Source organism: Tauraco erythrolophus, chromosome 10 (genome assembly GCF_009769465.1).
Source record: "Tauraco erythrolophus isolate bTauEry1 chromosome 10, bTauEry1.pri, whole genome shotgun sequence".
Classification (NCBI taxonomy): Eukaryota; Metazoa; Chordata; class Aves; order Musophagiformes; family Musophagidae; genus Tauraco; species Tauraco erythrolophus.
Genome location: NC_141474.1, coordinates 14976553 through 15004528, shown reverse-complemented (window position 1 = coordinate 15004528; position 27976 = coordinate 14976553). Strand labels below are relative to the sequence as shown.

The 27976-nt window shown below is 38.8% G+C and overlaps 2 protein-coding genes across 3 annotated transcripts in view; one reads left to right on the top strand and one right to left on the bottom strand.

Annotated features, from left to right (window-relative positions):
* SNX7 (sorting nexin 7) overlaps positions 1-12060 on the top strand; it is a 28963-nt gene extending 16903 nt beyond the window's left edge. For both annotated transcript variants that reach the window (XM_086617303.1, XM_086617302.1), the window contains 2 exons: positions 3184-3336; positions 11980-12060. In XM_086617303.1, coding sequence (XP_086473429.1) covers positions 3184-3336; positions 11980-12060 — 234 coding nt within the window. The remainder of the gene's footprint in view (positions 1-3183; positions 3337-11979) is intronic.
* PLPPR5 (phospholipid phosphatase related 5) overlaps positions 3619-27976 on the bottom strand; it is a 109206-nt gene continuing 84848 nt past the window's right edge. The window contains exons 8-9 of the mRNA XM_086617305.1: positions 6552-6623; positions 3619-3702 (exon numbers count right to left, since the gene is read on the bottom strand). Of these exons, the coding sequence (XP_086473431.1) occupies positions 3619-3702; positions 6552-6623 (156 nt within the window). The remainder of the gene's footprint in view (positions 3703-6551; positions 6624-27976) is intronic.

Here is a 27976-nt window from a genome sequence, read left to right as displayed (position 1 = left end):
GTACTGCTAAAAAGCCGAAACCTTGTCTTGCACTCCAAAATACAGTCCATGAAGACGGCAATTGTTCAGGGTACGGAGGGTTTGAAGGCTGTGATTTTGGATGCAGGCTCTGACTGAGATATTTGGGAGGACTTTGGTGTCTTCCTGCTTATCTAGACCTTTCTTACCTCCAGAGCTCTCTGGCTGTTAAGATGTTGGAGTTTGTGGCTCCATCGCTCCCACGCTCCATTCTGAAGGCATACACAGCAATGCTAGTTTATCCCTCTGTGGTTTGGGAGTTTTAACAGTTTTGGTACTGCCACTAGTGCTAATAGTAATTCTGACAAAAGGTTGATATAATGTGCTCTGACAGAACCAGATAAGCATTAAATGTTAACTTACAGATTCTAGTGTTCGGGCTTGAAACTAAGTAGTAAAGAGATGAAATGCTGAATCTATCACATTCTGGATATATCTTATGTATTAATTCCAGGATAAAAAGGGATAGTATAACCAAGCTGTAGGATTAATTCATGTAGCAGATAGAAATTCATGCTATTTTGCTTAGTAAGATAGTGTAAAATGCTGTGTCACTTACCAGATCATTTGGCTATTGGGCCAAGTCTCTCTGGTTGCAGGTCACACTGTTCACGACTGGTAGCACTCTGACCTAGCAGTGTCTGGCTCCCACCTTCCTGTCCCATGGTCCGATGTCTGATTAGCACTGTGCTGTCCTTCTCTGGGCATCACTGATGTGAGATTTAATTTATCCCTATAGCTGCCTCAGTGAGGTCAATGTAAGAAAATGGATTCAGAATCCTATTTAATTTGCAGGATAAATTGTAACAATTTACACCTTGTGAATCAGGAACACACTAGGTAGGTGTTTTTGTTGAGACCAAGCCTTTCTTCTTTGATTTCTTCTGTCATGGCAGCTGAAGAGGGTGGCATTTATATTTCTTTTCAGTTGTGAAAAAGTAGATCTTAAACCTCTCTATCTGAGATAATGAAATGTGGCATAATGCTGTCATTAGACCTTAAGTCCAACCCTTGCCTCGATACAGCACACAGTTTCTTTTGGGCTTTAGACGGTGATGTTTAAACCACATATCCAGGCTGGGATTTAGAACAGAGTCTGCCCGTCCACATCACATTGTGACTACACCATGGAAGAAATTTGTAGTTTCTAGAAAAGGCAAGACAAAAACAAACTCTAAAATAAATATCTTAAAGATATGAAGGATGAGATAAGGGGAAGCTGCTGCAGCCAGGACTTCTAAGTTGGAGAAGTTCTTTAAGTGTGTTGCCTAGCTCATTCCCATATAGGGACTTTTTTCTTGCAAAACCAAAAATGGATTCAACTGCCTTTCCTACTCTAAATCATTTAAAAATATTCACTATTTTCTGTATTCTGTGTGCCTTCATTTTTGGTATTTGAAGGAAAGGCAATTAACTTGGGACATGCCCAAGACACCGAATCCAGCTGCCTGTAATTCCTTTAAAGGTAATTTCCCCATATTTAAACTATGGATTAACCTTTTCATATTGACTACAGTGTTGGTAGTTGAAATTATCCTTGTCCATAGTTTGATTACTGGTCTGGCTAGATAATTGAACTTGGACTTGTCAGTAAAGTAGAAATAATATTTTGCATTTTGTTCTTGATTAATAACCAGTATTTCATTAATCTAGAAGTGTGGCAAGGAAAATTGGTGTAGAAATCAAGTCTAACTAGAATTGTTTATTCATCTGTGTATCATGAAACATGGAGAAAATCCATTCAGATGAAATTTTCAGTTTTACTAGCTAAGGAGTTTTTGGCTACTTTAAGAGCTGAAGGATTCTATTATGTCAAACAGAATTGGGATCATGGTTTGTGAATTAAGCACTGGGTTCAGGTTCTGTGACCAATTCAGGCAGTGCTGCTTAGTTCGTTTCTGATGGTGGCAGCACTGCCGGCTGTTGCGCTGGAACACGGTCCTCCCTGCATGGTTCAAGATGGAGGCTGCACACCAAGACTTTCTGAATTTCAACATTTCTGCATTCTGCCAATAGCCTAAGTATTTTTGGAAAATCTTGGAAATTAATCCTGGCATCCCGAGGTTCCTATCGATGAAAGCACCACCTCTGCAGAGAGCATGGGGAGCTATCGAACTTTACAGGGGTGTTGTATGAGGAAAAAACAATTTGTCTGGCAGCAGAATACAAGGAAGAAGAGGATGGCATATGGGACCTGAGTTGTAATGGAAACAATACAAGGAGATTATCTTTTCCTGCTTGATGTTCCTTGGTGGTCGTGTTTCTGCCTGACCTTCCTCCTGCTGCAGACAGTCGCTGTGCAGACCCAGGAGATGAACTTGCACCGCAGCTGCAGAAGATGTACCTTGTTCCGTGACTGGGTGCCAGCCAGAACTGACACAGCTGATTAGTAAATGACAATAGGTAACAAAATTATTGAGAGGACTAGAAGACTCATTAAAGAGAGGGCCTCTGTCCACTTACTCATTCCCATTAGCTGAAAAGTCACTTTGTGCATCTACAGTAATTAGAAGAAAATAATGTCTGTAGAGTAACCCTCAAGGTTTTTGATCCTTGATTGCTGTGAAAGAGTTTCTTCCCTGCAGAAGTCCTTTGGTTTAATTTATTTTCCTGCTTCTGTATTTCTCTCTCCCGCACCTGGTCACACAGAGGTTAATTCCACAAGAAAAGATGGTGAGGTGACAGGCAAGAAATCAGAAAGTTTGTCCTTTTGATTTCTGCTGTCGTCTCCCCATTCTGTTTTCTCCTGAGTCTATCAAAGATTCTGTCAGGGTTTTCTCAGTTTTTCTGGATAAATCTAATTTGTATAGTTGATTCTAGTTCAGTAAAGCCTCTATACTTTCCTTTTTAGATTCATTATTGTCAAGTGCTAGTGAAGAGGTGCAAGAGTTGCAAGAGAGTTTTATTGACTTCTCAGTCAATAAAAATATCTTCAGCAACACTTTAAATCTGGTCTACAATTTCTGTTAGTATTTCAGAACTTGTACCGACTTATTCATTAGGAATAAAATTTAAATTTATCCCTGAGGAATGGCTTTCTGTGCTAAGTTAAATACCTACCTTGGTTCTGCAGTTCTGTTTGTTTGCACTACGATAACTTGATTTCAATCAGTTTTGAAGTGGTGACTTCACTAACATTTTTTAATGGTTACAATTCATGTTTAGTTCTCAGAAGAGATTGGGAAACTTGAAGACAAAGTTGAATGTGCCAATAATGCTCTGAAAGCGGATTGGGACAGGTGGAAGCAAAACATGCAGTTTGATATGAGGTCAACATTCACTAATATGGCTGAGAATAATCTCCGTTATTATGAAGAGGTAAACCACTTTCTCATACTAATGTTATTTTCTCATTGATTATTTCAGCGGAGAAGTTCATGCATTGTCTGTATAGAGAAATTTTTGCATTTTAGTTCAAACTTGTGTTACCTTCAGAAGCAGTTTTTGCGGGAAGAGGGAGGCAGTTATCCTTAATTTGACACATTTCAATAAAAACATATGTTGTTTGTGCCCAAGTGGTTGATCCTGAGTTCATCATCGACAGAGGGCACTCTTGTTTTACTAACCACAACAATTTGGAACATATTTTTTGGTTCAATGTCAGCTGCTGTATTTCAGTTTGGAAACCTTTTGCTGTAACTGCATGAAGAAGCCCTCTGGAAAGCTCAAACTTGTGTAAATGATCTTGTATGAGGAAAGCGTTTAAATGTGATTCCATTTCAGACAGCACGTTCAGGAAGTCCTAGTTGTTATTTCTCTAAGGAATTGTCTTTCGTGAAATCATCAGTCTTTGCTAGGATAAAGAAGAACAATACAATTTTGAGAAGTCAATATGAAACACTTATTACACTTTAAAAAAAAACACAAATGCTGCAAGTGTATACAATTAATAAATTGAGTCTTTCTATAATTGAAGCTTACTACTTCAAAAAGAAAGAAAAGTGGTTGAAATTAAATTTTTATTTTCAACTCAAATGCCACAGCTAATAGTCTTGGTAAGAATTCCCTTTTACAAGAATATATATTCTTAGTATATACTAAGAAAGAGAACTTGAAAATAGATAACGAAATACGTTAAGCATTCTGTGAAGTTTCTTCATGGGGAACACATTGTTGATTGAAGTGCACGTTTTGAAAGTATCCCAGATGTCCTGAATTTTTTTAAAGAATTTCTCCTTATTTTGGGGAAAAAAAAATCGGAATACACTAAGCAATCTATTAATCATAAATTAGTAATCTTCACAGATATATGTTGATATCTGTAACTTCCAGTCTTGTATTCTGAACTTTTTATGGATTGCCCGTTAGCCAATGACAGTGTCCTGATTTTACATATCATTTTGTTAAAATGTAATTGAAAAGACAGAGCTCTTGATCATCAAGTCTAATTAATTAACATACAGTCTGTAGATGCATGGACATTGACAATCTGTTGTTACATATTAAGATCAAAATATTTTCTGAAATCAGGCAGCAAGCTTTTGGCATCCTCTCACATTTTCTTCAGTTATTGATGATCTCTGACTTCTATATCAGCAATACGTATGTTAAAATGATGCTAAATATATTGGAATATTTTGTTAATGAATGATTAGCTAAATTTGAACACAAAAATAACTCCTTGGTTCTCTTTCCTGTCTAGAAATGCTTTTTGCTGAATTAGAATTTTAATTCAGAACACCAAAGCTTGTACTGTACATTAAATTACTATCATTGAGTCACAAACTTCAGAAAATGGTTCAGCTATCTCTGTAACTGCCAGTGGTTCTTCTTAAATAGCCTCTGAAATACTAGACAAATTATTTTGTACTGAGTCATTATTCTTTGTTGGTGATTTGCTTGATTATTTAAATCTGCATAAAATGTTTTTGCTGTTACATCTCAGTAGATCTAGGTTTTAGAAAAAATATCTCATCTTACTGCAGCATTTGCAATAATAGAAAATATTGTGCTAATTGCAGCACTCCTTGTTTGCAAACTGAGGGCTTACCAATTTTTTTTTCTGCTTTATCAGAAAATCATTATCTTAATCCTGACATTCAAGAGAATTTGATAAAATTAATATTTAGATTGGGAGCGTTGATCTAAAAGACGCATGTTTATTTGAGACCTGTGGTTAATGCTGATGGTTAATTATTGAAGTGATTACTCATAAGGGTCAGAGGCCCTTATGTTACAGACTACAGGTGTGTAATGAGTTCCTGAAAATAGCAGAAAAAAACCCCTAGCATCTACTTTCACTATTTGTAACTGAAACTTTAGGAAGGGAATCCCAGAAACCTGAGGATCAGAATATGATTTTTATGCTTTCAGTAGAAAACAAAATCCTATCTTAAAGATAATAGTTTGAGTCTCACTCATTAAACTCGTGCACAAACACAGTGCCTGCTACAGTGTTTTTCACTTGTTCACTTACTACTTGCATCATTAATGTTCTCTCCCATGTCCAAAGTTAAATTACTCATCCGTGCTTTTGATGCACCATTTGATTCTTACTAAGCCTTTTCTTGCTGTAGCATCCCTCATCTTATTTCTTGCCTTTTTTTTCCCAAAGTAAGTTCTGTACATGCTCCCAGGCACCATGGATATCATGGATATGATCCAGTTGCCCAGCTCTTCTCCATCCCCTATGAGGAATCATCTCCTGCTTTCTAACTCGGTCACTACCTGCTGCTTCTCCTTTCCCCAGCTTCCTGTCCCCCCGCAATTCAACTCCTATTCTTGCCTCTCTGTGAGCATAGTCCCATTCTCTTCTCTACGGCAGCACTTCACTGTCCTCCTCGTTACTCCCCAATCTTGCTGACTATTTCCCACACACACAACCTAACCAGGACTCATTCCTGTTAGTGGCCATTCTCTGCACCCCTTAAATTTCTGAATAATACAGAGTAACGTGAGACAGACATCTCATGTTTTCTGGTGGCTTTTGCAGTAGAGAATCCAGTCCTTCAAGACTGTATAAACTAAAGCCAGTGTGATCAAGTACAACACAGCACTGTGTCAAAGTACACTAGAATTTCTAAAATGATATTTCCTCTTTGTCACAATATGGTGAAAGAGTATGACCTTACATTTGTTTGGTTTTTCCCTAAATTGTAGTTGTCTAAGGAGTCTGCTGTCAACTTGTCAAGCATCACTTAGCTTGCATAAAAGAGTTATGTCTCCCTTAAGCTGAATAAATATTCAGATTACATGAAGTGCTACTTTAAAGTGTTACCTGTAATTATAGTTCTCTGGATTTACTAATTGAAAACGATTAGAGATATTTTGGTAGCCTTCCAGTTTATTGACTATCTACATTTAATGTAATTGAATAAGAAGTGTTCCTTTGTTTCTACAGCCGTGGAATCACCAATCTCTTTGTGTCTGTCAATGCTGTGGGAACAAAGACACTAATTAAAGCCCAGTGTTGCAAATTTACAGGAGGCTTCTATGCAGGCCTATGAGAATGAAGACTTTCCTGTGATAATGTACAAGATATGTTATAATACATTTAAATATAATGTCATTTAGTAGGCAAGAATTACCATGACTGACCAATCATTTGGTATTCCTGTAGCTGGTCTCAAGAGTTCATAGAGTTCTCTACTTCCTTTTCTTTCCTTCTGGAAGAGAGGTGAATACATGCTTAAGTGTCTCTGTATTCCATAAGGGTGTAAAGCCAATAAGATACTGTATTAATAATGACTGTAACTGCATTGCCAAAATAGGGAGGATTTTCTGAAACACGAAAAGGTTTTATTTTTTAAAAATTCAGAACTTTACTCCTATTTCTGAAGGAAATAGCATCAATTTGTTTGCACTGCAGAGAATAGTTCTTGAATGAAGCATGTGTTAACACCATACCTTTTATTTTGTTCCTTTTCCCCATGCCTTAGGTGTGACGCTTCTGTCTGAAATAGCACCCTTTAGTCCAGAAGAGGCATCTGCCAAACAGTTGAAATCACGAACTGTCCACAGGGTGGAGCTTACAGCTGCGAAAGCTGAGCTCACCAGGAGTGATTTCAGTAGGTGAGGTATAGATACTCTGCAGAGCCCTAAAGATGCAGCATTACTAAAACCAAGATACAAAGTTGTTGGTGGTGGTGGTATTATTATTTAGCCACCATATCTGAAGTGTTCCTGGTACAAATTAGCAAAACCAAACCTGGCAACGTTGAACTCTGGCTTCAAAGAGCAATAGCCATTAAACGTTTACTAAATTTGTCCTTTTGTTTTTCTCATGTGTTTACTATAGTCTGTAGGATATTTACAGCATCAAAGAAAAAGAAACACTTCAACATTTCATAGAATCATAGGCTCATAGAATGGTTAGGGTTGGAAGAGACCTTAAAGATCATCTAGTTCCAACCCCCCTGCCACAGGCAGGGACACCTTCCACTAGACCAGGCTTCTCAAAGCCTCATCCAACCTGGCCTTGAACGCTTCCAGGGATGGGGCATCCACAACTCCTCTGGGCAACCTGTTCCAGCATTTCACCACCCTCATTGTAAAAAATTTATTCTTTATACCTAATTGAAATCTCCCCTCTTTCAGTTTAAAGCCGTTTCCCTTTGTCCTATCACTAGACGCCCTTGTAAAAAGTCTCTCTCCAGCAAGGCAGAGTTTTCTCAGCAATGAACTTTGTTAACCTTTTCTGTTCAGAAAAAACACCGGAGTAAGTGGCTAGATTTTGCAGCCTGATCCAAAGACTAGTTAGACATTATAAATCCAGCAAATATACCAAAGATTGGTTTTCCACTGCTCGTGAGGCACTCTAGTAAATGCAGGAAGAATGTGGGGTTTTTTTCATAATGTAGGATGATATTTAATTAGTTTTGGCATTGAAAGAGCATGCTTTTTCTTGTGCATGGATGAGCCTTTGTTTTACAGCGTAGCCTCTAATTTTATTTTTTTCATGTCAAACTAATCCTGCTAAACCTTTGCAGCTTAATCAGATAAAAAGCTAAAGTTATCTTTGATATAGTGAGATTCTTGTTGGTATTGACACAGCCTACTCTTTCAAAAAATATAAATAATTTCCTGATTTTCTTAACTATTTCAAGAATAAATTAGTTTATTTCTGTGACCTACATTGTTGTACAGGCATAAATTGATCCAAAAGATTCATTAGGGCAAAACAATACTCCTTCCCCATTACAGCAACTTCGCTCTAACTCTAAAGCCCTTATGTACCTTTCTGTCTAGTAAATGCTGTAGAAAAATAGATGAGATTTGTTGTTTGCCCTAGAGGCCTCTGTAGTGATGCATTTAAGTAGTCATTTGGTTGCGTAGCAAAAAGCTGCTCATGCATGTTGATCACATCCTACCTTAGCAATGCCTGGGAATTTAGCTAACAAACTTCATGTGATTTTCAAAAGCTCCCACATGGCTGAGCCAGTTTGTCTCCGTGAATGTCGCTGCAAAGCCAGGATCCATCTTTGAACCCTCATTCACTTCAACCATAAAAACTCTTAAATACTTTTAGGAAGACCTTTTTCTATAGTGGGAATTACTGTTTCTGTGCACTGTAGGTTTTGTTTCCTTGCATCCAGAAGCTGTGAAAGTATTTTTTGTCTCTCTCTCTCTCAGACACACACAAGACTTCATTTTCAGATTCTACTCCAGAAAGTGCCATCATAAATGATATTTTTAAGGTATCAACCATGGAAAACAGGGAACTGGGACAGAAACACACATGGCATGTGACACACTACTGCTGTTATCATCTACTACGTGTTCTATTTTTGTATCTCCTTTTTTAGTTGGATATGCAATTGTACTACATGAAAAACCTTTTTGCTGTTTTTTTCTAAAAATGATGTTGCAGAATAGATGTGTGACCTGCAGTAGTAATCAGAGTATTTTAGGTAAAGTAGCCTTATTTAAGCTCCTGCTATTTCATTTTGTGTATTTAGGTTTTTTTTATGTCTTTCACTGGGCTTTTACAAGTAATTGGATTATGAATTTCAATCCTTTGCATGCACATTTAATTTCCTGGGTTTGGTTTTTCTTTTTTTTTTTTTTTTTCCTTTCTGTCTCCTTTGCGAAAGCTGGCTGATCCTCTGTTTTCAACCTCCCAGGAGAATGAAGTAAAATCATTCTGTAATAATGTTGAAGTATACATCACTAACAAAATATCATTTATTCAGTTCATGCTTCACAATATAAAAAGCTTGAGCCTAAGGCACAGAGACCTAGTTTTGTTTTGGTATGGTTAATTATAAAACTTGTCAACTGTAGCGGCACAGTGATGTCTGACAGTGAAATGAGCCACCATTGCTCTTACATTTGGAAAATGTGTTTTGGTTATATAAACGAGGATAATTTAAAAACTGAGTAAATTGTGTAGCTGAAAAAAATGCTTTGCATCTTTGTCTGGAAAGACTTCAGTAGATTGTATCTAGCTGGTTAAGCAACATATTGTGATTGCATTTTAACACGTGCAGTTTGGCTCAGTGTTGCAAAGACAGCAGAAAGCCATTTTTACATTCCAGCCAGTGCTGATACATGTATTTTAATTCACATTTCTGAAATTACAGAATGACAAAACATGGAGTTACATGGTATAAATTAAACTGTGGTTCAGAAAAAAAAAGGTCAGTCATAGCCAACAAAAGACTCTTCAAGAAACAGTCATCATTTCTTGTCCTACAGCTAGAAAAAGCCTAGGAAAACAGATGTGCCTTGCAGATTTTTAGGATGGTAATCCAGGCTGGGCTCTAGCAAACAGAAATCCGAGTCCGAGCGCCACAGCGAAGACACATTGCTAGCAGCTGCCTCATTGACATTTCGAAACCAAGATGCTACCTTCCAGCTCAAGCATCTCAGATAGGCTCAACTGCCACAGCGTCACGTGAAGTAGGGGAGAATCTAATGATCAAACCTTAAAGGCTTTATACATAAGGTCAAAAAGACCTTTTAAGTCAGAAATCAGTTTGCAGCACTTGCAGATCACTGTTCATGTTTTCACTGTTTCTCCCTGATTTTATATTTACCATTTCAAAATAACATTTCTCAAAAAAGTCAATGAAGGCAGCAGATTTCCACATGAATCTTACTCTCTTATTCCTCTCTTTTCACAGTAATTCAAACCTTAGATATGCTCTGAACAGCAGCATAATGTTGTTGTGTGCAAATGCAGCAGAAGTTAGTTGGGGATTTTGTCGGCAAGATCAGAAAAGAAAGATTAGGGGAATACATTCATGTTTTCCATAGTCTAGGGGACAATATATGAGTAACAGGAACAGTCTCTAACATGCCTGCTAATGACCAAAAACCTAGGCAGAAATAAGCTCCCATAAACTTTTTTCTTTGTGATCTCTTAGGTCAGTCGGCTCTTTTAATCTCTCACATTATCTTGCAGACCCACATCTTCTACTTTTTAATGTCTTCAGAGGCATAATCGCTGCTGACTTTTGTTTGCTTTTTCTTGTTACTTCTGTCTCCCATAACTTATGGGTGCTCCTGGTTCTGCGCCCTTGTGGTCTCATGAGTTCCCCCAACTCCTGTGATCCTGTGTGTCTTCTTCATGTTGCTCTTTGAGCTTATACTTAAACATTATTTGTGACTATTGGATCCTCCCGCTCGTCTGCTTGCACATAGATACACAATAATACCAAGACCTATGCTCTTTAATGTAGTATGATTAAATCTACATATTTAATGGCAGAGTTTTGAAGTCATTCGCTGGAAATGTCTAATAAGACAGAGTTAGGTAGCTGTAAGTGCAAGCAGCATGAATGCTAGCATATTTTCCATGTCTCCTAAACAATGACAGATGGATGCTAGATATTTCATTGTAGCTAGGCACAGCAAATTACTGTGGCTTGAATAGCTTATGGAAAAAGTTTTCACTTAGGAAATGATGCCGTTTTCAGAGTACTGATTTAATTCAAACTTCAGATAAATGGAGTATGCTGTCCAGGTTTTAGTAGAAAAGAAGATATTTCCCAAAAAATTTCAGAACATTTATTTATTGTCAATATTTCAGATTCTTCATGAAAAAAACTGTACAGTAAGTAGTAAATAAGCTGCATTGTCAAAAGCAATAAGTATGAGTATGTAACTCAAAATTTTATTGGAAGACTTCCGTCTTAAGGTTTTTTTTTTCCAATAGCATCAAAACAATGAAATTATTGCATTAATTTGCCTGCCTTGTTCTAATGACAGACTTGAAATAGTAGAAGCCTGGTACTTTGGGTAACAAACACGAGCACACCGCGGGTTACCTACCGATAGCCTTGCCATAACTCTCAACACTAATCTGTGATTTATAATGGTTTGCCAAGATGCCAGCACTAATTTAAGCCAAATTGAACCAAAGTGATTTGGGGATTTTTTTTTTTTTTTTTTCATTTTACTCCTACAGTCTTGGTGCTTCAAATAAAAAAAAAAATAGTTTGTACAATTATAAATACATTTTTCCATGAGGAGAGAAATGTCACTTGTTGTCAGGATGACTATTTCCCCATCCCCCCATTCTGGTCCCATTTCTTTCCCATTACTCATGGGAAAAAAATGAATTCTCTGTGTGCTTAGAAAAAAAACTGTTTTAATTTAACTTGGAAAGAAAATTGGGTATACAATAGGAATCCACAGAGATTACAAGGGAACTGTGCCTGACAGTGTGCTTTTTATTTGGAAGAGATCTTTGCCTGTAACTAAAGGGAGAGATTAAAGAAGAGCATAATTAACGTTAGCATCTTCCATGCTAACACGTATAATTACAATGCTCACACTGTGCACTTGTCATTATGTAAAAGTGACCTTTACAGCTCACTCAGCATGTTGGCTAATATTTTGCGTATCACTGAGCTGCCTAGGAAACCATATTTTGCTCTTACCATAGTCCCACAAAAGCAGCTTGTGACAATGCGTATGTATTCTGTTTTTTTTTTCCTTCTTTTTCTCCTTGGCTACCAGTTGTACAGAAACCTATCTGCTATATTGATATGAATCTGTGTTTATTTTTTTTTGAAGTGCCTTGCTACATGGGAGTCCTTCCTAGCATCTCAAACAGTGGATCTTCATGTGGAAGAAGATTCTGAAGACAGGCCTTGAGTAATATCTCTGCTCGGTCTCTGCCTTTCCCATGCAGTTTCTCCCAACCAAAGAAGTGCTTTATACAAGATCAGATAATTATTAAATTTAACTGTTAAAAATCAGTGAAATGCAGGAAACCAGCTTATTGAAAACTCAGGTATTCTAGTCCTGAAATACATTTTGGAACATGCTATATATTGCTTTATATTGCTTAGCTGCGATTTTACATATTTTTATGCAAGTATTTGCATACAAATGTTTTCACAAATATTGCATAATTTGGATATAAAGTATTTTAAATATGTAAAAATAGCTCCATTTTAATAAAAAGTTTAATAAGGAAAGCTTGTCTTCATTCTGTATCCTAGTCTTTAAGAAGTATTTGGGTATTTTAGTGTGCTTGTTATATTCTCTTTGTTCAGTAATTTCCTGTACTTGTAAAATTACCCAGCGTAGTCTTCAAAGAGCTCTTTAGGATTATTTTAATTGATTGTGCTACTCACCCAATGGCAACGTGGTAGGGAAAGATGCTGAACATGTTCTGTGAGATTAATGCTGCTTTAAAGTACTGTTAATTCAGTTTTCAGTTTGCAGTATTTACATGTCTAATAAACATCTTCAATTTGTCATTTTTTAAAGGATAAGGAAAAAACTGACAGTTCATGAAACAGACCGTTTCTACAATGATACAACATTAGTTGCAGCACTGATCCTGCCAACACAAGAGCTTCCATTTGGAGTTTGCAGGATCAAACTTTTGACTCCCATGGCTGACCCTTCTGTAATCCTTAACTTTCTCCCTCTTTGGATAGCTAGTGTGGAAGAGAAAGGCATAAGAAAGGAAAAGAGAGTTTTACATTAAAATGATTAGCTGATTCTCTCATGCAATATGCATTTAAGTGTTCCAGTCATTGAATTATTCCACTCAAAAGGTCTGTCAGTTTGCACTTGTAATTCCTGCAGTTGTTCTCCCTGGTAGTTAAGGTCTGAGCAAGCCTAAGTCTGAATACAGAATGAGGTGAAGGAATCAGAGACAGCCAAACCACAGCTCTGGCCTTGCAGAATAGCAGGGCTTCAGCTGTCACCTTCACCTTTTGTGGTGGTAATTTGTGAGCTTGCTCTTGTCTGTCACCTAAGGACTGCGGGAGGTGGGTCAGTTCCTCGGCACATGGCTGCACTTGGGCAGCTGTGGACCTGTCCAGGCTGGACGAGTCATTTTGTGGATTTGATCTTAAGAAATTTAGATTGCAAATGAGACCTGGCATACCAGCACGGCCTTTTCAGCAATGCAAGGAAGACTGTTCTTGTGCTGCCCCCATTAAGTGTCAATGAAAGCTCAGCTCTTTTTTTTTTTTCAGCTATAAAATAGCAGTTAAGATGCTTCTTAAATCCTGGAGGAAGCGTGCATCTCTCCTCGTGTGCACACCTCGCAGATGAGAGGTGAGTCCGTGTTAGGAGGAATGGCAGGCGGTGCGTGCCCAAGGGCTGTGCCGCGCAGTGTTGTGTCCAGCAGTGCTGGCAGCAGATGCTCGCAGGAGGCATGGAAGAACAACATGGCTGGACTCTGCTTTTTTCCCTTTGTATCCTTCCTGCTGATTTTTTTTTTTTTTTACATCAGAGCTTCTATCAATGTGCTTAATAGCCCTTAATGCCTTTTCCTGTACTTTATTTCTTTTTTCCATCTAAACTTTAAGGATTTACCATGCTGAATATCAATGGATTCCACAATTTAATTTGCAGGAAAAATAAATTCATTTTGTGATTTCCTAAACCAGCTACCCAACAATTTCAGGTAATGCCCTCTGCCTCTTAAATTGTCAGAAGAGATGAACAATTGTTTCCTATTTGTCTTCCCTGTGCCTCTCAAGGATTCACAAACCTCTACTGTGTCTTCCAAGCACTGCCTCTTTTCCCAGAGGAAAAGCTGTAGCTTAATATCATCTTGTACAAAAGGCATTTCACATCTGTGTCATTGCTGTTGCTTTTCTCTGGACTTGCTAGTTCTGCTGCAACCTGTGTTCAAAATGCACACCAGAAATGTACACGTTGCCATAATTGTGCTTTGATTTTTTTTCATCATTCTTTCTTACTAATTCCTAATTTATTTTTTAAAGTACCACTGAATGCTGAGCTGCCATTCCACAGAACTGTCTACTAACATTAAGAGCTATTCTGAAGGTTACTAAATATTTTAATTTCCATCAGTGTGTATATATAGGAGAAGTGGCTTTCCCCCAGTGAGCATTAATTTGCATTTGTTAATAATGAATTTTGCCTGCTGATTTTAGCTCCTAATCTCTCAGTAGTGTACGGTCCTATAAACATGATTCCAACAAGATAGGCAGCAGTAACACCAGATAAGCAGATATATACCAGATAAGCAAAAGTTCAAGAAATTGAGCTTGAACAGGCATACCTGGAAGGATATGAATGTTTAAGTGTGACTAAAAGTTAAATACCGTGAGTCTAATTTAGGCTCTTCTAAGAAAGAGTAATGTCTGGTTAGCTGAGATGGGGAATGCCAATGTTGTTGCATTGATTTTACCTGTACGTTCTGCCAGAGCAGAAAGCTGCTCTCGAAGGTGTTTGGAAATCAGAAGCACCATCAGAGATTTTGCATCTTTGGTAAAAACATGAGCTGTCATTCATTATGTTCATGATTTATTTTTAATTTCTCTTCCTCTTTAGCTAGGCCATAACGTATGGAGGGAAAGACTTTAGTAATCAATTATAGAGAGGCTTTCTTGTGACCATGTTATTTTTCCAATTTTCCGGTAGCAGTATCATCATGCAAAACCGTTGTTAAATACAATCAAACATTGTTCTTTTTGTGTCATGCAAATAGTTCTGAAACTTGTAATTTTAGAAAGTCTATTGTGTATTTAGACCTAATTCTATAGATTTTTATTCTATGGAGTCTCATTTTCCTTCAGCTATGCTTAGAAAGTGCTTAAACAGTTTGATTACTCAAAATGAATCTGCCTATACCTACTGAATTTTCTTTCTGCTGTTTTCAGATAGCTTTGTACAGCTTGTTAGAGCCCAACCACTTAAAATAATTTCTGAAGTGCCAGAAGTCTGACTAGGAATTCAACTTGCAGGTACCTATAGCTAAGAGCTTCTGTCTGGAAGCTTCGACTTCCTTCTGCAGATTTTCAGACTGAAATTAATTAAACACTTAAAAGGCAAATCTGATCTTCAAGAAGAGAAACCAGTGTAAAAATGGTGTGATGTTTTAGTGTATCTGTCTGAAGAGAGCATGAAACAACAGCTCTGAGTGGCAGAAAGTTTTCCATCTAGTTCTATGGAGGTTTTGTTATCAAATTTGAGATCACTTTAAAAATAACATTAGTGTTTTATTGTAAAACAGAAAATTCAAATTGCACCTGCAGTTTCCTAGCTAGATAATCACCACCTGTACAATACAGAACTGGCACTGCTTATTGACTTCTTCAAGCAGCCAGAGACAACGAGACCGAGTGTGTTTTCTTGGCCCAACAACTCCATTTTTTTGCAGTGATGCCTTTTCTGCCCAGTGTCAGAAACAGGACCATTGGCAGGTAGTCACGATTTACTGGTCAAATACTTTCAAAGTGCCCATTACAGCATTCTGAATTTATGTACAGGTACTTGGAAAGCACAAGTCAAATAAATATTTAAAATAAAGAAAATAGGCCTCCTTTTGCTTAGAGTTCTGTGTGCAAACCCCAACTCCCAGCTAACCACAGCCAGCTTCCTCAGACAGCACTGGGATTGCATGGGTTTTGGGGCTGCAAAGTGTACTCATTGTGATCTGTCTCGACCATAAAGAGGAAACAATTTCAAGACAGAAGAAAAGGTCAGTTGTTGAGTGCACTCTGCCTCTTTATATATTAGTGGTTCATACCTACAGCCTGTAAACACTGTGTTTCTCTCTTGTTAGACTGAAAACATATAAAAAGACAAGAACAAAAAGATTCTCAGATGCCTAACAGGGGAGCTGTCACCAGTGCAAATTGCCAGTAATAAAGGTAAAACAGAGATGGCTTGTATGGGTAAGACATTGAAGGCTCTAAGCACTGAATGATTTTAAGTGGTTGACTGGTGCAGACTCCATCGCTTGACAAGCTCCAAGTGATCTGTGGCAAGACACATGTCCAGAGAAAAAGGAAACAAATAGAGACTTAAAAAAAGAGCTGCTGTCCCCTCCTGCTATCAGCCTGCACCCAAAATAGTGACTTTTCAAAAAGATATGGGCTTTATATATCGACATTCATTCATTTGCTTGATGGCTATGGGCAGGATTTCACTGATGGCGTTGCTAAAATAAGAATAATGTGGCATAAATTAATCATGAAACCAACCTTCCAGCAGGAACTTTGCAGGCCAGGAGGAATATCAAGGGGTTTTCTTTCATATGCCCAACTCACACTTTAATATTACATATCAGCACTGCCCACCGTATTTCACAAACAGTCCCTTGCAGCTTCATGAAGAATGGATGAGGGCAGAGGTGTATGTAACAGGCTCCTCTGACATGTTTTAAGATTACTCAAAGAAAATGGCTACATAAACCTTTTCTAACAAATGGAGGAGCCTCTACCTGGTAGCTGGTGGGGCTGACTTGAGTGACTAGAGGATCAAATTGTACAGAAAGCACCTGGACAGCAAAACATTCATAAAGCACTGCACAGATTTGAAGCCTTTACTGTGTGAACCAGTTCTGAACTGTTGGTTGGCTTTCTGTTGCCTTGACTCTAGCCCTGCCATCATCATGGAGAGAAAAGCCGTATCTGTGTAACCCCACAGAGGCAGTATATTGAATATAGAGAGATTAGAAGAAATGTTGGCCAACAAACTGAACCTTAAACTCCTTCAAGAAACCTACTGTGTTGTTTTTCCAAGCTGCGCCTATGGTTGGGTGCAGCCCCACTGTTGGCAGTGGCTCAGTCTTGCTGGGAGGAACAGAGAGGTGACAGCTCATCCGCACCTGAAATGGACAGCTGCAAGCTTTCAGTGGATTTGGGAGGTTTTGGGAACCTGAAAAGTGAAGGTACATCCTGTTTTAGGTAAGATACACAATTAAAGAAATGCAGAACTGTAAAAGGATGTCCTTGTTCAAAATATAGAATATCACAAAAATGATCAAAAAACATTCTATTAGTTTTCCTATGAGGACAGGCTGAAAGAGTTGGGGCTGTTCAGCCTGGAGAAGAGGAGGCTCCGGGGTGACCTTATAGCGGTCTTCCAGTACCTCAAGGGGGCCTACAAGAAAGATGGGGAGAGGCTGTTCAGGAGGGCCTGCTGTGATAGGACAAGGGGTAATGGTTTTAAAATAGAGGGAGGTAGATTCAGATTGGATATTAGGAAAAAAATTTTTACCATGAGAGTTGTAGAACACTGGAACAGGTTGCCCAGAGAGGTGGTGGATGCTCCATCCCTGGAGACGTTCAAGGCCAGGTTGGACGAGGCCCTGAGCAACCTGATCTAGTTGGAGATATCCCTGTTCCTTGCAGGGGGTTTGGACTAGATGACCTTTGAAGGTCCCTTCCAGCCCTAACCATTCCATGATTCTATGATTCTATGATTCCTACAGGCGAAAAGATGTACTTTGAGGTTTAAAATTTTTGATCTAGACTGTGACATGACACTGAGTTTTCAGCAGGAATAATTCCTTGGATAATCCTATTGTTTAGGAGGTTAATTAAGGAATAATGATTATTATGACTGCATTAATAATTAACCAAGAGTAACCAAGCCATTAACTGTCAAAGCCAAACTAAGAAACTTCCTTGGAATCCAGGCAATGTTGGTTACACGGTGTGGGGAAGATTCACTGTTCTTTAAGTAATTGTTATGACACTATGTCAGCTTAAAGAGCAACTGAATTGCCTTTTTGAATTAACCCCTTTAACCAAAAAACAAGAAAACAAGTGGTTGTAATGTTACGATGTGTTGGTTTTTTTTTACAAAAGTAAAGCACCTCACCAGGCTCTTTTGCAAATGAAAAGAAGTAACATGTTGGTGGTTTTTTTTTTTTTCATTTGTACTCTGGGATTGCATTCATTGCAATAATAAATTAAGCTTTCACTAGGAGGTAAAAAAATAGCATGTCAAATGAGAGCTGAGCAAGAAGCTCCAGACATGTTCAACTATCATAAAGCTCCTTACTTCTAATTGGTGAACTGTTTTTTCACTCGGGCTTTGCATTATTTGGCAGTTGGGTTACAAGACTGAGCCAGAGTTGCCCTGGACATCTGCACCTCCTGCCCAGGAGCCCATAAGAATTGCTTGGACCTCACAAAGCTGGTACTGAGCCCTTAAGGCTGGCAGGGACTATCTAAATGAGCAGCAGCTCATTGAAGTTTCAGAATCGCTAATGCATTTTCATCTCTCTTTACTGCTTGGTACTTCAATACACACAGCACAAGAGTCCAAAGTTCTATCTAATAAAAGCAAAAGAGGGAAGTTTATGAGGGTTTCTTTCAACCTAAAAAGTATCCTATGAGTCTATGAAATAAAGTGAAAACTGAGAGTAATTCTATGAAGAGAAAAACTACTACCGGAATTTAGTACATCCGCTCCTCCTTTTGTCCACCAGCAGCAATACCTTTTGCAATAAACAAAAACCACTGGCAGATACTCTGCTGACATAAAAGCAAGGCTTGGATGAGGCTTTGAGCAACCTGGTCTAGCAGAAGGTGTCCCTGCCTGTGGTAGGGGCGTTGGAACTAGATGATCTTTAAGGTACCTTCCAACTCAAACCATTCTATGACTCTAAGGCTAAAGCAAGGTTAGAGAAAGATTTGTAATTGGCTTTGAGAGAAAATAGCTAAGTGAGAATAGCTCTTTGGAGACTACGTGTTCATTTACCGTCAAGACAGTACAAATTTATAAGGAAAGTAACTGTGACAGCTTAACATAGTAAAGTAAGTTGTTCAATATTTATGGTGCCTTCCAGCATGTTGCTTTACTCCTGCGATTGCACATGTTTTGTTACCATCTCATTGTGGGGAAGAAAAGTAATGGAGAAATGTAAAAGAGGAGGTGCAAACCAGAAAAGCAACTAATTTATAATCTTCTGTGATGATGATTTTGCACTATAGCACAATTGTTAAAGGAATTTAAAATGTTATACAAATACAGTTGTGCCTTATTTTGTCACATATGTGTACAGCAAATGAAGACATACACTTCTGCTGAAGACTGAACCTAGAACCATTTTTTGTATGAGCCTTTTCTTCATTTCCAAGTTTTTGCTGAAGCAGACAGACTCTCAGTACGGACCAGCATCAGCCCTAATACAGAAACACAGTACTGGGTCAAACCAGCAAGCCTTAGCCAGCTCCTTTTAACCAAGGGGAAAAAAGCCATGCCCTATCTGGCTAACATGCAGAGACGCCAATAGCAGACATTCCCTGATTTTTTTTTTTTTTTTTTTTTGCCTTTCCAGAAGAGCTGCCAAGCACTTCCTACAGGTCCCACACTGGTTCCTGGTCACCCGCTGAGCACCTCACCCAAGTTTAATATGGGCTTTTTACAGCCATGTTAGGACAGGGCACACAGTCCTTTGATGGGGGAGCTGGCAAAGAGCAGGGCACGGAGGGCTGGGAGCCAGGCACGCGCTGGTGAAAGGTAACCCTGGTTCTCCTAGCTGCAGTGCTGCCCCAGTGCTGAGAGAGACGCTGAGGAGCAAAAGGAGCTGCTGCACTTTGTCTCATTACTCAAAAGAGATTCTGGGAGTGGTACAAAGGTAACTTGTCTGTCACTTGGATCACAGTCTATACATAGATTTCAGAATACAGAAGATCAAAAAATTGTATGGAAAGAAAAAAATACCTTGGATACAAGTAGAAGGATATTTGCTTTCATGATTTAAATTATATTTAGCTTAGTTTTTAACCCTTAACTCAAAATGTTCCTGTTCCTACTTTATATGGCTTGCTACCTACACCAAACGTGTGTTGCGTCTGAAGTTTGTGAGGGTTGCTATGGGAATTCTGGCTTCACAGCAGAAGGTCATTGTCTGCAACTTGACAAAGCTGATCAGCATTATTGCTATATATGTTCAGCCCTTAGAAGCATTTGTCTTATAGACAACCTTTATGGAAAGCAATATTATTTCATATCTGCTTTTCAGTATGTCATCTCATTTATCAAAAGTATTTATTCAGAACAAGTAAACTGCAAAGCTGTGAAGATTTTCCTTGGGAGTCTCTCTCCAGTAACACAGATCCAGATCTTAGATTGTTCTAATTCATTATTTGTGGTGCAGCTATTTTGTAGCAAGGATGTAGGAACACATACCCAACTCCGTAAAATGGCCAGCGCAGTGTCACATGGCACGACTATGTGCCCGTAAAGCTGGCAGCTGACATTTAGCTCACTGGTGTGCAGAGAGCTGCTCAGTGCAAGGAACATTTCCTTTCAGTACTAGTTTTAGTTTTTAAAAAATCTGAGATCAGTTCACAGCAGAATTGATTCTCTGAGTAATTCTAACCATGCAAATGTATTTATATGCTGCCTCTTGTTTTTTTGTCTGTTCATTCATTCTGGGATACGTGAATATTCCTGATGTGATCATTATGCTGTGATCTAGAATCCATGGAAATGAATGAAAAGACCAAAGACTGTGTTCAGCTGTTCTAATATGAAGTCTCCCAATTAAGCAATGTTCAAATTATTAATACTGTTTGGGGAAAATTTGCTTATTAAAAAGGAACTGGAGCAGAAAAATATAATCGGTATCTTGACTTTACTCTTATATTTGGTAGTGACCACAGTGTTTCTGCCATTTGTTTCTAAAAGGTTGGGGGGTGATTTTTGGGGGGGGAGGAGGATTTTCCACTGTCTCATCTTAAGTATCTCAGCTGTTCTCCAGCAGCAACAACATGTGTTTAGAAGGGAAGCAATAAAGCCTTAATTGTAGGGCAGCGTAACAGCTACAAATGCATATTCTACTGCTACATGTTCTTCAGAAGGATGTAATCAATTCACACTGTTTTTGAATGATGTTTCATATTGTGATCTTGTAAATAGAACTTAAAATAGCCAGTTTATAAAGAAAGCAAAACCTCTATAATTAGGAGAGCTTTTCTTTTTTCAAAGTTAACTCTAAAAGAAAAGTGGGAGGACAGAGGTACAACGGCTTTGCTTTTGAACCCCCTACTGAAGTAAAAGAATGCTAATAATTTGAAAGTTGGTTTTGTTTTGTTATTTTAAGAAAAATGTACAGCCATTAAACAACATACGCAACAACTAAATGTCATGTGTCAGAAATGAACTTGAAATGGTGCTTCTGTACTGCTGAATCACCATGAATTAGTTCAGATAGTGAACAGTGACACATTGTTTCGGATTTCAGTGAGAAAACAAGGAAATAGAGTTGACAGAATTCAGCATTTTCAGAATTTTGTTTTGTACCATATCATTTAACAAGTGGTAAGTGGCTTCTGCTCCACACCATGATGGTGAGGTCCTATTCAAAGCTCCAATCTCTTGTGAATTCAATTGTAATCTTGGGTTTTAAACATGCCACCAACTAAGGCCGATATGTACCATCCAGGGAAAAACTAAACTAATGTTTCATTACAGCAGATCCTGAGAACAGCTGCAAACCCCTTTTCATGGAGATGGAACTACGGTGTATCTGGAGCATATTTCATCCTTGGGTTTAACTTTGAAGAAGCTGGGATTAATGGATAAATCATAGTTACAACAGGTCTATTCCAGTATCCATAGCCTTGAACTATGGTGTCATAAGAAAGAAGGGCGTAACATGAATGCAAGGTCATTAATGTTGCTCGTGAAAAAAAAGCAAATTTAGAGGATCCTGTGGCTGAGTAAAGTCCAAGGGAGTTACATCAGCCCTCTGCTCGGCCCTTTTGCAGAGACATGGCCACTGAACACAGGGCTGAATGCTGGTGTCTTCTTATGAGCCAAAGTGGCACAAAGATGCCATTGAATCAACTTTTGGTTGCTGAGGTATAGCTCAGTTTTGGACTGTAGTCCCTCTCTCCTTTGCTACTTGCCAGCAAAATTGATCACGGCTGTCAAAAAGCTGATCAACAAGCTTAGAGTTTCCACATTTGCTATGTATGAGTGTCATTTTATGGAGCAAGAGCTTCTCATCTGGGTCTCCCATGTCACAGAACTTCAGATGAGGACCTCTGTCCGTCTTATTTATCATTTCTTTGCAAGGACAAGTTCATAAGTATGTTAATGACCAGGGAAAGAATGTATGTCTATCTGGGGAATATTATATCTTTTTACAGTATAAATGATTGTTCTCAAGTGAATAGAACCAAAAGTGTTAGAATAAACTATAAATTGCTTTTGCCTGATCTCTTGAAGTTGCTTAGGACACAGTAATATCCCCACCGTGTGGCAGAGGGCAAGAAAAAGCTTCTCACTTTTTAAGTCTGACAAAATACACATAGTAGGAAGGAGAAAGGCTGTCAAGTCTCTTGGCCTTTTCTGTTTCTTAAGTTTTATCATGTACTTCTGCAGCATATGGGTATAACTAATTACATTTTCTGAGCAGATGTGCAAAAGATGGATTGATATGCCAAGGCTGGTAAATGTCCAATGAGGAGGAGACTGGTGTGCCCATGACAGATTTGTAAATGAGAGACTTATGGAAATGACGAATGTAAAACATTTCATTTTAGTATGTTATTCCTGAGGTTAAAAGAAGCCCAAGTCCGTTGTCAATGGGGAAAAAATTGTAATGCGTCTCCATCTCTACTTTTAGAAAAAATAGTTTTTTTCAAAATCTGTACGGAATATGTTGGGTTTTTTAAACTTGTTTTCCTCTCTTCTCTCCCATTTTCTACTTACTGTTGAAAAAGAAGGTAAATAGGAAAGGATTTGGAAGGAAAAAAGAAGGCTAACTCCCTCTCTCACACAAAAATAAGATTAAAAAAATACTAATTTTTCAAATGTTAAAACAAAGAGTCAACTGATAAGACTAGTGAGAATCTGTACACACTATACCTGAGCAAAACAGCAAACAAGGAATTAATAACATTGTTACTTGATGTGGTACGTCAGAGCAGATCTGACTGACGACTCAGACGTGTTTAATGGCACGGCAGCTAACGCTGCTGAATGTGCTTACTCAAAGCACAACAGAGGCCTCATGGATTCTGTCCTTAAAAAAAATACAATCCTATCGTCCTAATTCAATATTAAGCTGGTGAGAAAAAGTCACTTTACAAAATAAAAGTAACACATTATTTGATATTCAAAATTATATTTGTCTCCAAACGTTATGGCCCTTCTGTAAATCAGTACTTCCGATCATGTAATTCCCTTTAGCCGGATCTAGGTTTGTTGTCACCCTGGCTAACTCCAGGGGGTATTCTTTTGTTTTCTTTTTAAACAGAGCTGAAGGAAGTTTGAGAAGTTTGTATATTCTCTGTAGAGAAAGAACTAAAGAGGAAGAATATTTTGTCTCTCAAAGTGATTCGTAGTTGTCATCCTTTTTATTTTCTCTTGTTAGTCTCGTCATTATTATTCACATATCTCGAATCTGTGTATTCACCTCCAATTTTCAGGTGTTTTTCCTTCCTAGTTAATTTCTTTCTTTGTTTCAAAACCCTTCATTTCCCTCTGACACCATGTAATATTTATTACATTAGTGCTAAAGCTGCATGAATAATTTATCAACTATTTTGCCTCTTTTCCTATTCAAGTATGGCCCATAATGATTTACTTGAAATATTCATTATTTGAAATGTGTTGCTGAATAATTTTTGCAAATAATTCTTGGCCTGTGTATTCTTCAGAGGTGCAACCAAAAACCCAAGAGGCAATGATTCGATACTTTCATCCAACTGTCCTATGATAGAAGCTCTTCTTCTGATTCAGTGTTTGGTGCACCTGCTGAAAACATCCCCACTTGAAACTGGCTTCCTGCAAATACTCCTCAATGTTCACTTAAAAGTTCCGATATAGAAAAAAAATACCCACCAAATAAGTGCATATTTTTACACTACTTGGAAGGGAAGGACATGAGTCAGTGGTCAAAACAAACTCATTAAGCAGTGAGTGTGCTACCTACAGGGAGCTTGCTACTTCTGCAGGTAGCCGATGGGCTGCCCATGCTGTCTTCATTCAGTCACTACCATCAAACTGCATAGGTTACTCCAAGTGACAAGTTCCTTAAAAGTGAAATATTGTACCTATGATTTACATGGCCAGCCTTCAGGAAGCCTGAAAGATAACACTGGTACTAAGGGCAACGACAGAGCTGAGTAGTTTCCCTTGCAGCACCAATGCTGGCAGCAGCAAGAGATCAGCATCGATCCCGGAGTGGAGGGATGCAAACAAGAGGCTTCACTTACATTCAGCCACATATTTTTCAGCCCGCAGTGGCAGCCAGGGTATGGGTATTGTGTTTACATAGGTAAGGGATGCCACACTTTGAAGAGTGAGGGGCTGGGCTTTCAGAAGTCCAAAATCTGGTGGCATCAGCAGGTCCTGTGCCTCATTCCCCACCTGCAAGCAGCTGGGTTTCCAGTCACTGTCTGCTTTCATCAGGGGAACAGCCATTTCCAAGTGAGCATCCCAGACTATAAATCCCTCTGTTAATGAGATCCTCAAGGAAAGATCCGTGAACAAACCCATCCCTTGTATTCCAAGCTTCCAGCTCGTTTCTGCACCTTATTAACAGGTGGCAGTACTTTCTTGGCTAATTTGGCTCCTTCAGTGAGAAAATCAGTACCATAAATAAATAGCGACAACAAATTTTAGTAGTAGCACGATTATTTTTCCAGGCATTTGTGTAAGCGTCTACGTAAATATTGCAGTTCCTTAGATTGTCAGCTTTCAAGGCCAGAGTTTTTTTTTTTTAACTTTTCCAGTTTGTTGATAAAACACCTAACAGCAGTTTCTGCTCTTAAGTTGGGATGTCTACTTGCTGCTACAGTGGAATTAATATTTACCTCCACACATGTATTTTATACTGTCAGTTATAAAGGTAGCTCTCAATGAGATTTCTCTTGCAGTGAGGAGGCTGCTTTTAATTTAATTGCTAATTAAAAGTTCAATCATTTACTACTTAATATTCCCAATTTAGCACTAAATGAACATTAAGTGATATAATTGCTGCTGAAGTCCCTGACCAAATTGGAAAAGGAGGGGTGGGAGACAATCTTTGAAGCATCAGGGCTCACTCTACCCTTTTGCCAGTGTTCCACCGTCTCCTTTCGTTAGCCAGGCTAAGCAGAGAGTGCTGACCCTGAGGGTTAGCTTCTCTTGAATAAAAAATGGAAGTTAAATCAGTGTGGCTATCTGCAGCGGTCTGTGAGAGCTGTCAGCTGTACCTGTGCAGGGCCTCTGGGAGTGAGTCCAGGGCAGCAGGGAGGAAAACACGGAGAGGGAGAGAAAGCATGTATGAAATGGAGCTGTGCTTTGAAGAGGACAGAGAGAAGGTGCTCTATTACATACCAAAGCAAACAAGTGGGACTAACGTGGAAGGCAGAGGAGGAAAACAAATATATTTTTTTCTTTATGAATTTCTAATAAAACTTTGATACATAGAAACATATATAAGGAAGACCACATAGCAGACAACTGATACTGAGAAGTAGTTTGTAAATGACTGACTACAGAAGTTTTTGGAATCGTGTCACTTTATTCTGTTAGGCTGAGCTGTCACCCACCATAGCCAGATTCCATGGATGAATGTGTATCCTGTAATTAATTGTTACTTAATCTTTTTCTGTCTGACCCCTGCAGTTGGTTTTTATAAACTGCAAATTGTCAGAATCTGATTCGCATTCACTGCTACTGACAGTGGGAACGATCAGAAGAATTCACTTAACAAATATAGATGATAAAATAAAATGTCACATTTTATTACATACTTTTGTTCCATCTGTCTGAGCAATTTTAAATGCCAGATTTAACGACGTGCCAGCAGGCCACGTCTTTCAGGGGTGCTTGCACATAGCTGCACTGGCTTGCAGCATTTCCTTTCTATTAAGAGGATAGTTTGGTGGCACGGTAAACTCCTGGAAGGAGGCGAGAGCACATGTGTTCACAGTGGGACACTCACCCATGCTTCTGCCACTAAGACAGCTCCCAAGGAGAGCATAGGGAATCGCCACCTCCCAACTTCCCCCTCCCTGGCTCATACAATTGCTTTTCATGGTATTGCCCTAGCTGGGAAGCTGCATCATTGTTTCCATGCAGCTTTTGAAGGTGATCATCGCTCACCTCGTGCTGCTTGTCAGTAAGGCACTACAAGAGCATCTCTGTTACTGTGGGCTTTTTCTATCACTCACAGCATTTCTCTTGTTCACAGACTAAATATTGAGGCTTTGGAAAATTTCAGGTTGTCTTTAACGTACTTGTGTTTCCATCCATGAGAATGGAGACAGAGCAATGGTGGCAGCAGTCAGGTGGCAGGTTGTGGTGCTTTTTTGGCTTGGGTGAGCAGCTCCCACCAGACTGCTCCTATTTTGTTCTGGTCCTTGCTGGGGACAGTACCTGCCCTGCCTGCCAGGGCTGCCTGACCAGCCAGACATGCCGAGCCCACAACTGTCCTCATCAAGGAAGAGAACCCATCTCAGCCCTGAAGTCCCTCAAAGAGTGTGGGGTTTAAAGTTCAGCTCAAACTTGAAGCATCTTTGATGCATTTTCTGCTTCAAAAATGCTGTGAAAAAATGAAGAGGAAAAAGACCCAGAGGAAATAACTCAGTAGAGAAAAAAAGATTGGGAAATGGAGCACAAAGAGGTAGAATAAAAAATGTAGAGAGTCTGTGATCAAAGAGTAGAAAGAAGAAGAGAAAAAGGAGATAATGAATAAGTAAGTAAATGCTACATACTCCATGTCCAACCCCTGCTTTCTGTGCCAGCTCAGTGGCACTCTGGCTCTGATGCACAGAACTGGTGCTGCACAGGGAGGAGAGTTTTTTTTTCCTCCTTGGTAAAATCTGACTGGCTTTCAAGGGGGACAACGGTATTATACAGGACAACCTGTTACTGCTCCAGCATTAGTGCAAGTAAGGTACACACTAACGAGCTGCCAGGAGTACCTCTGTGGCTACGTCCACCCCATGAAAAAGAATTCTCATTCCATGCTTCACACTTTGCCATCCTGTTTGCATTCCCTTTGAGAAGTTAGCAACTTGTCAAAACACATACAAAACCCAGCCATGTTTAGGACTGGAGAACAGCTAGACAGTTCCCTCTACACGCATACATGCATTTCAGATGGTGAGATCTTAAATGGTTCAAAATTTCAGCCCACAGCACTTACTGAAAAAGAGATGCTCTTCTTGTATCACAAACTACCAGCTACTTGGAAATATAGTTTTATGTGGCCTTCCATAGAAATGCAAATTGCATTTCAGAGTTGAAATTTGCACTTATTTTCAAGTGTTCGCAATATCTTGCCTTTTTTTTTTTTAAAGTGTTATTTCAGGTCATTTTAGGTGCACGTTTGGAGACAGGCAAAAGTGTGAAGGGCACAATCAAAGCCATTTATTCCTCTAGGGCCTTAATTTTCTATATTGAATTAATTAGAGCTGGACTTCCCAATAGCTAGAAGTTAAACTTCCACATCTGTTTCTGTGAACTGGAAAGCAAGATGGTAAATTGCTTTGGCTGCCTTTGAGGCCCCTAATGTATTTTTCAGCCTTTCATTTAAAAGCTGGCTGTACAATGGTAATGGTGAGTAGAGAAGATGCCAAGCATTTATCAAGTTCAGGCTCATTTAAAAAACTATACCAGGAAACATGCATACTGGAGCCAATTATACCACATATTTTAACAACCACTGAGCATGGTTTTGCTGAAAGAGAAGACACTGAATTTAACAAATATTCCATCTTTTCATACTAAATCTTTGAGAAGACATTGGATGTTTTACCCTGGTTAAACTTCTATTTTCCTGCTTGATCTCTGCAAATAATACCAGAATCGGGGCCCTTGATCCTGAAATAAT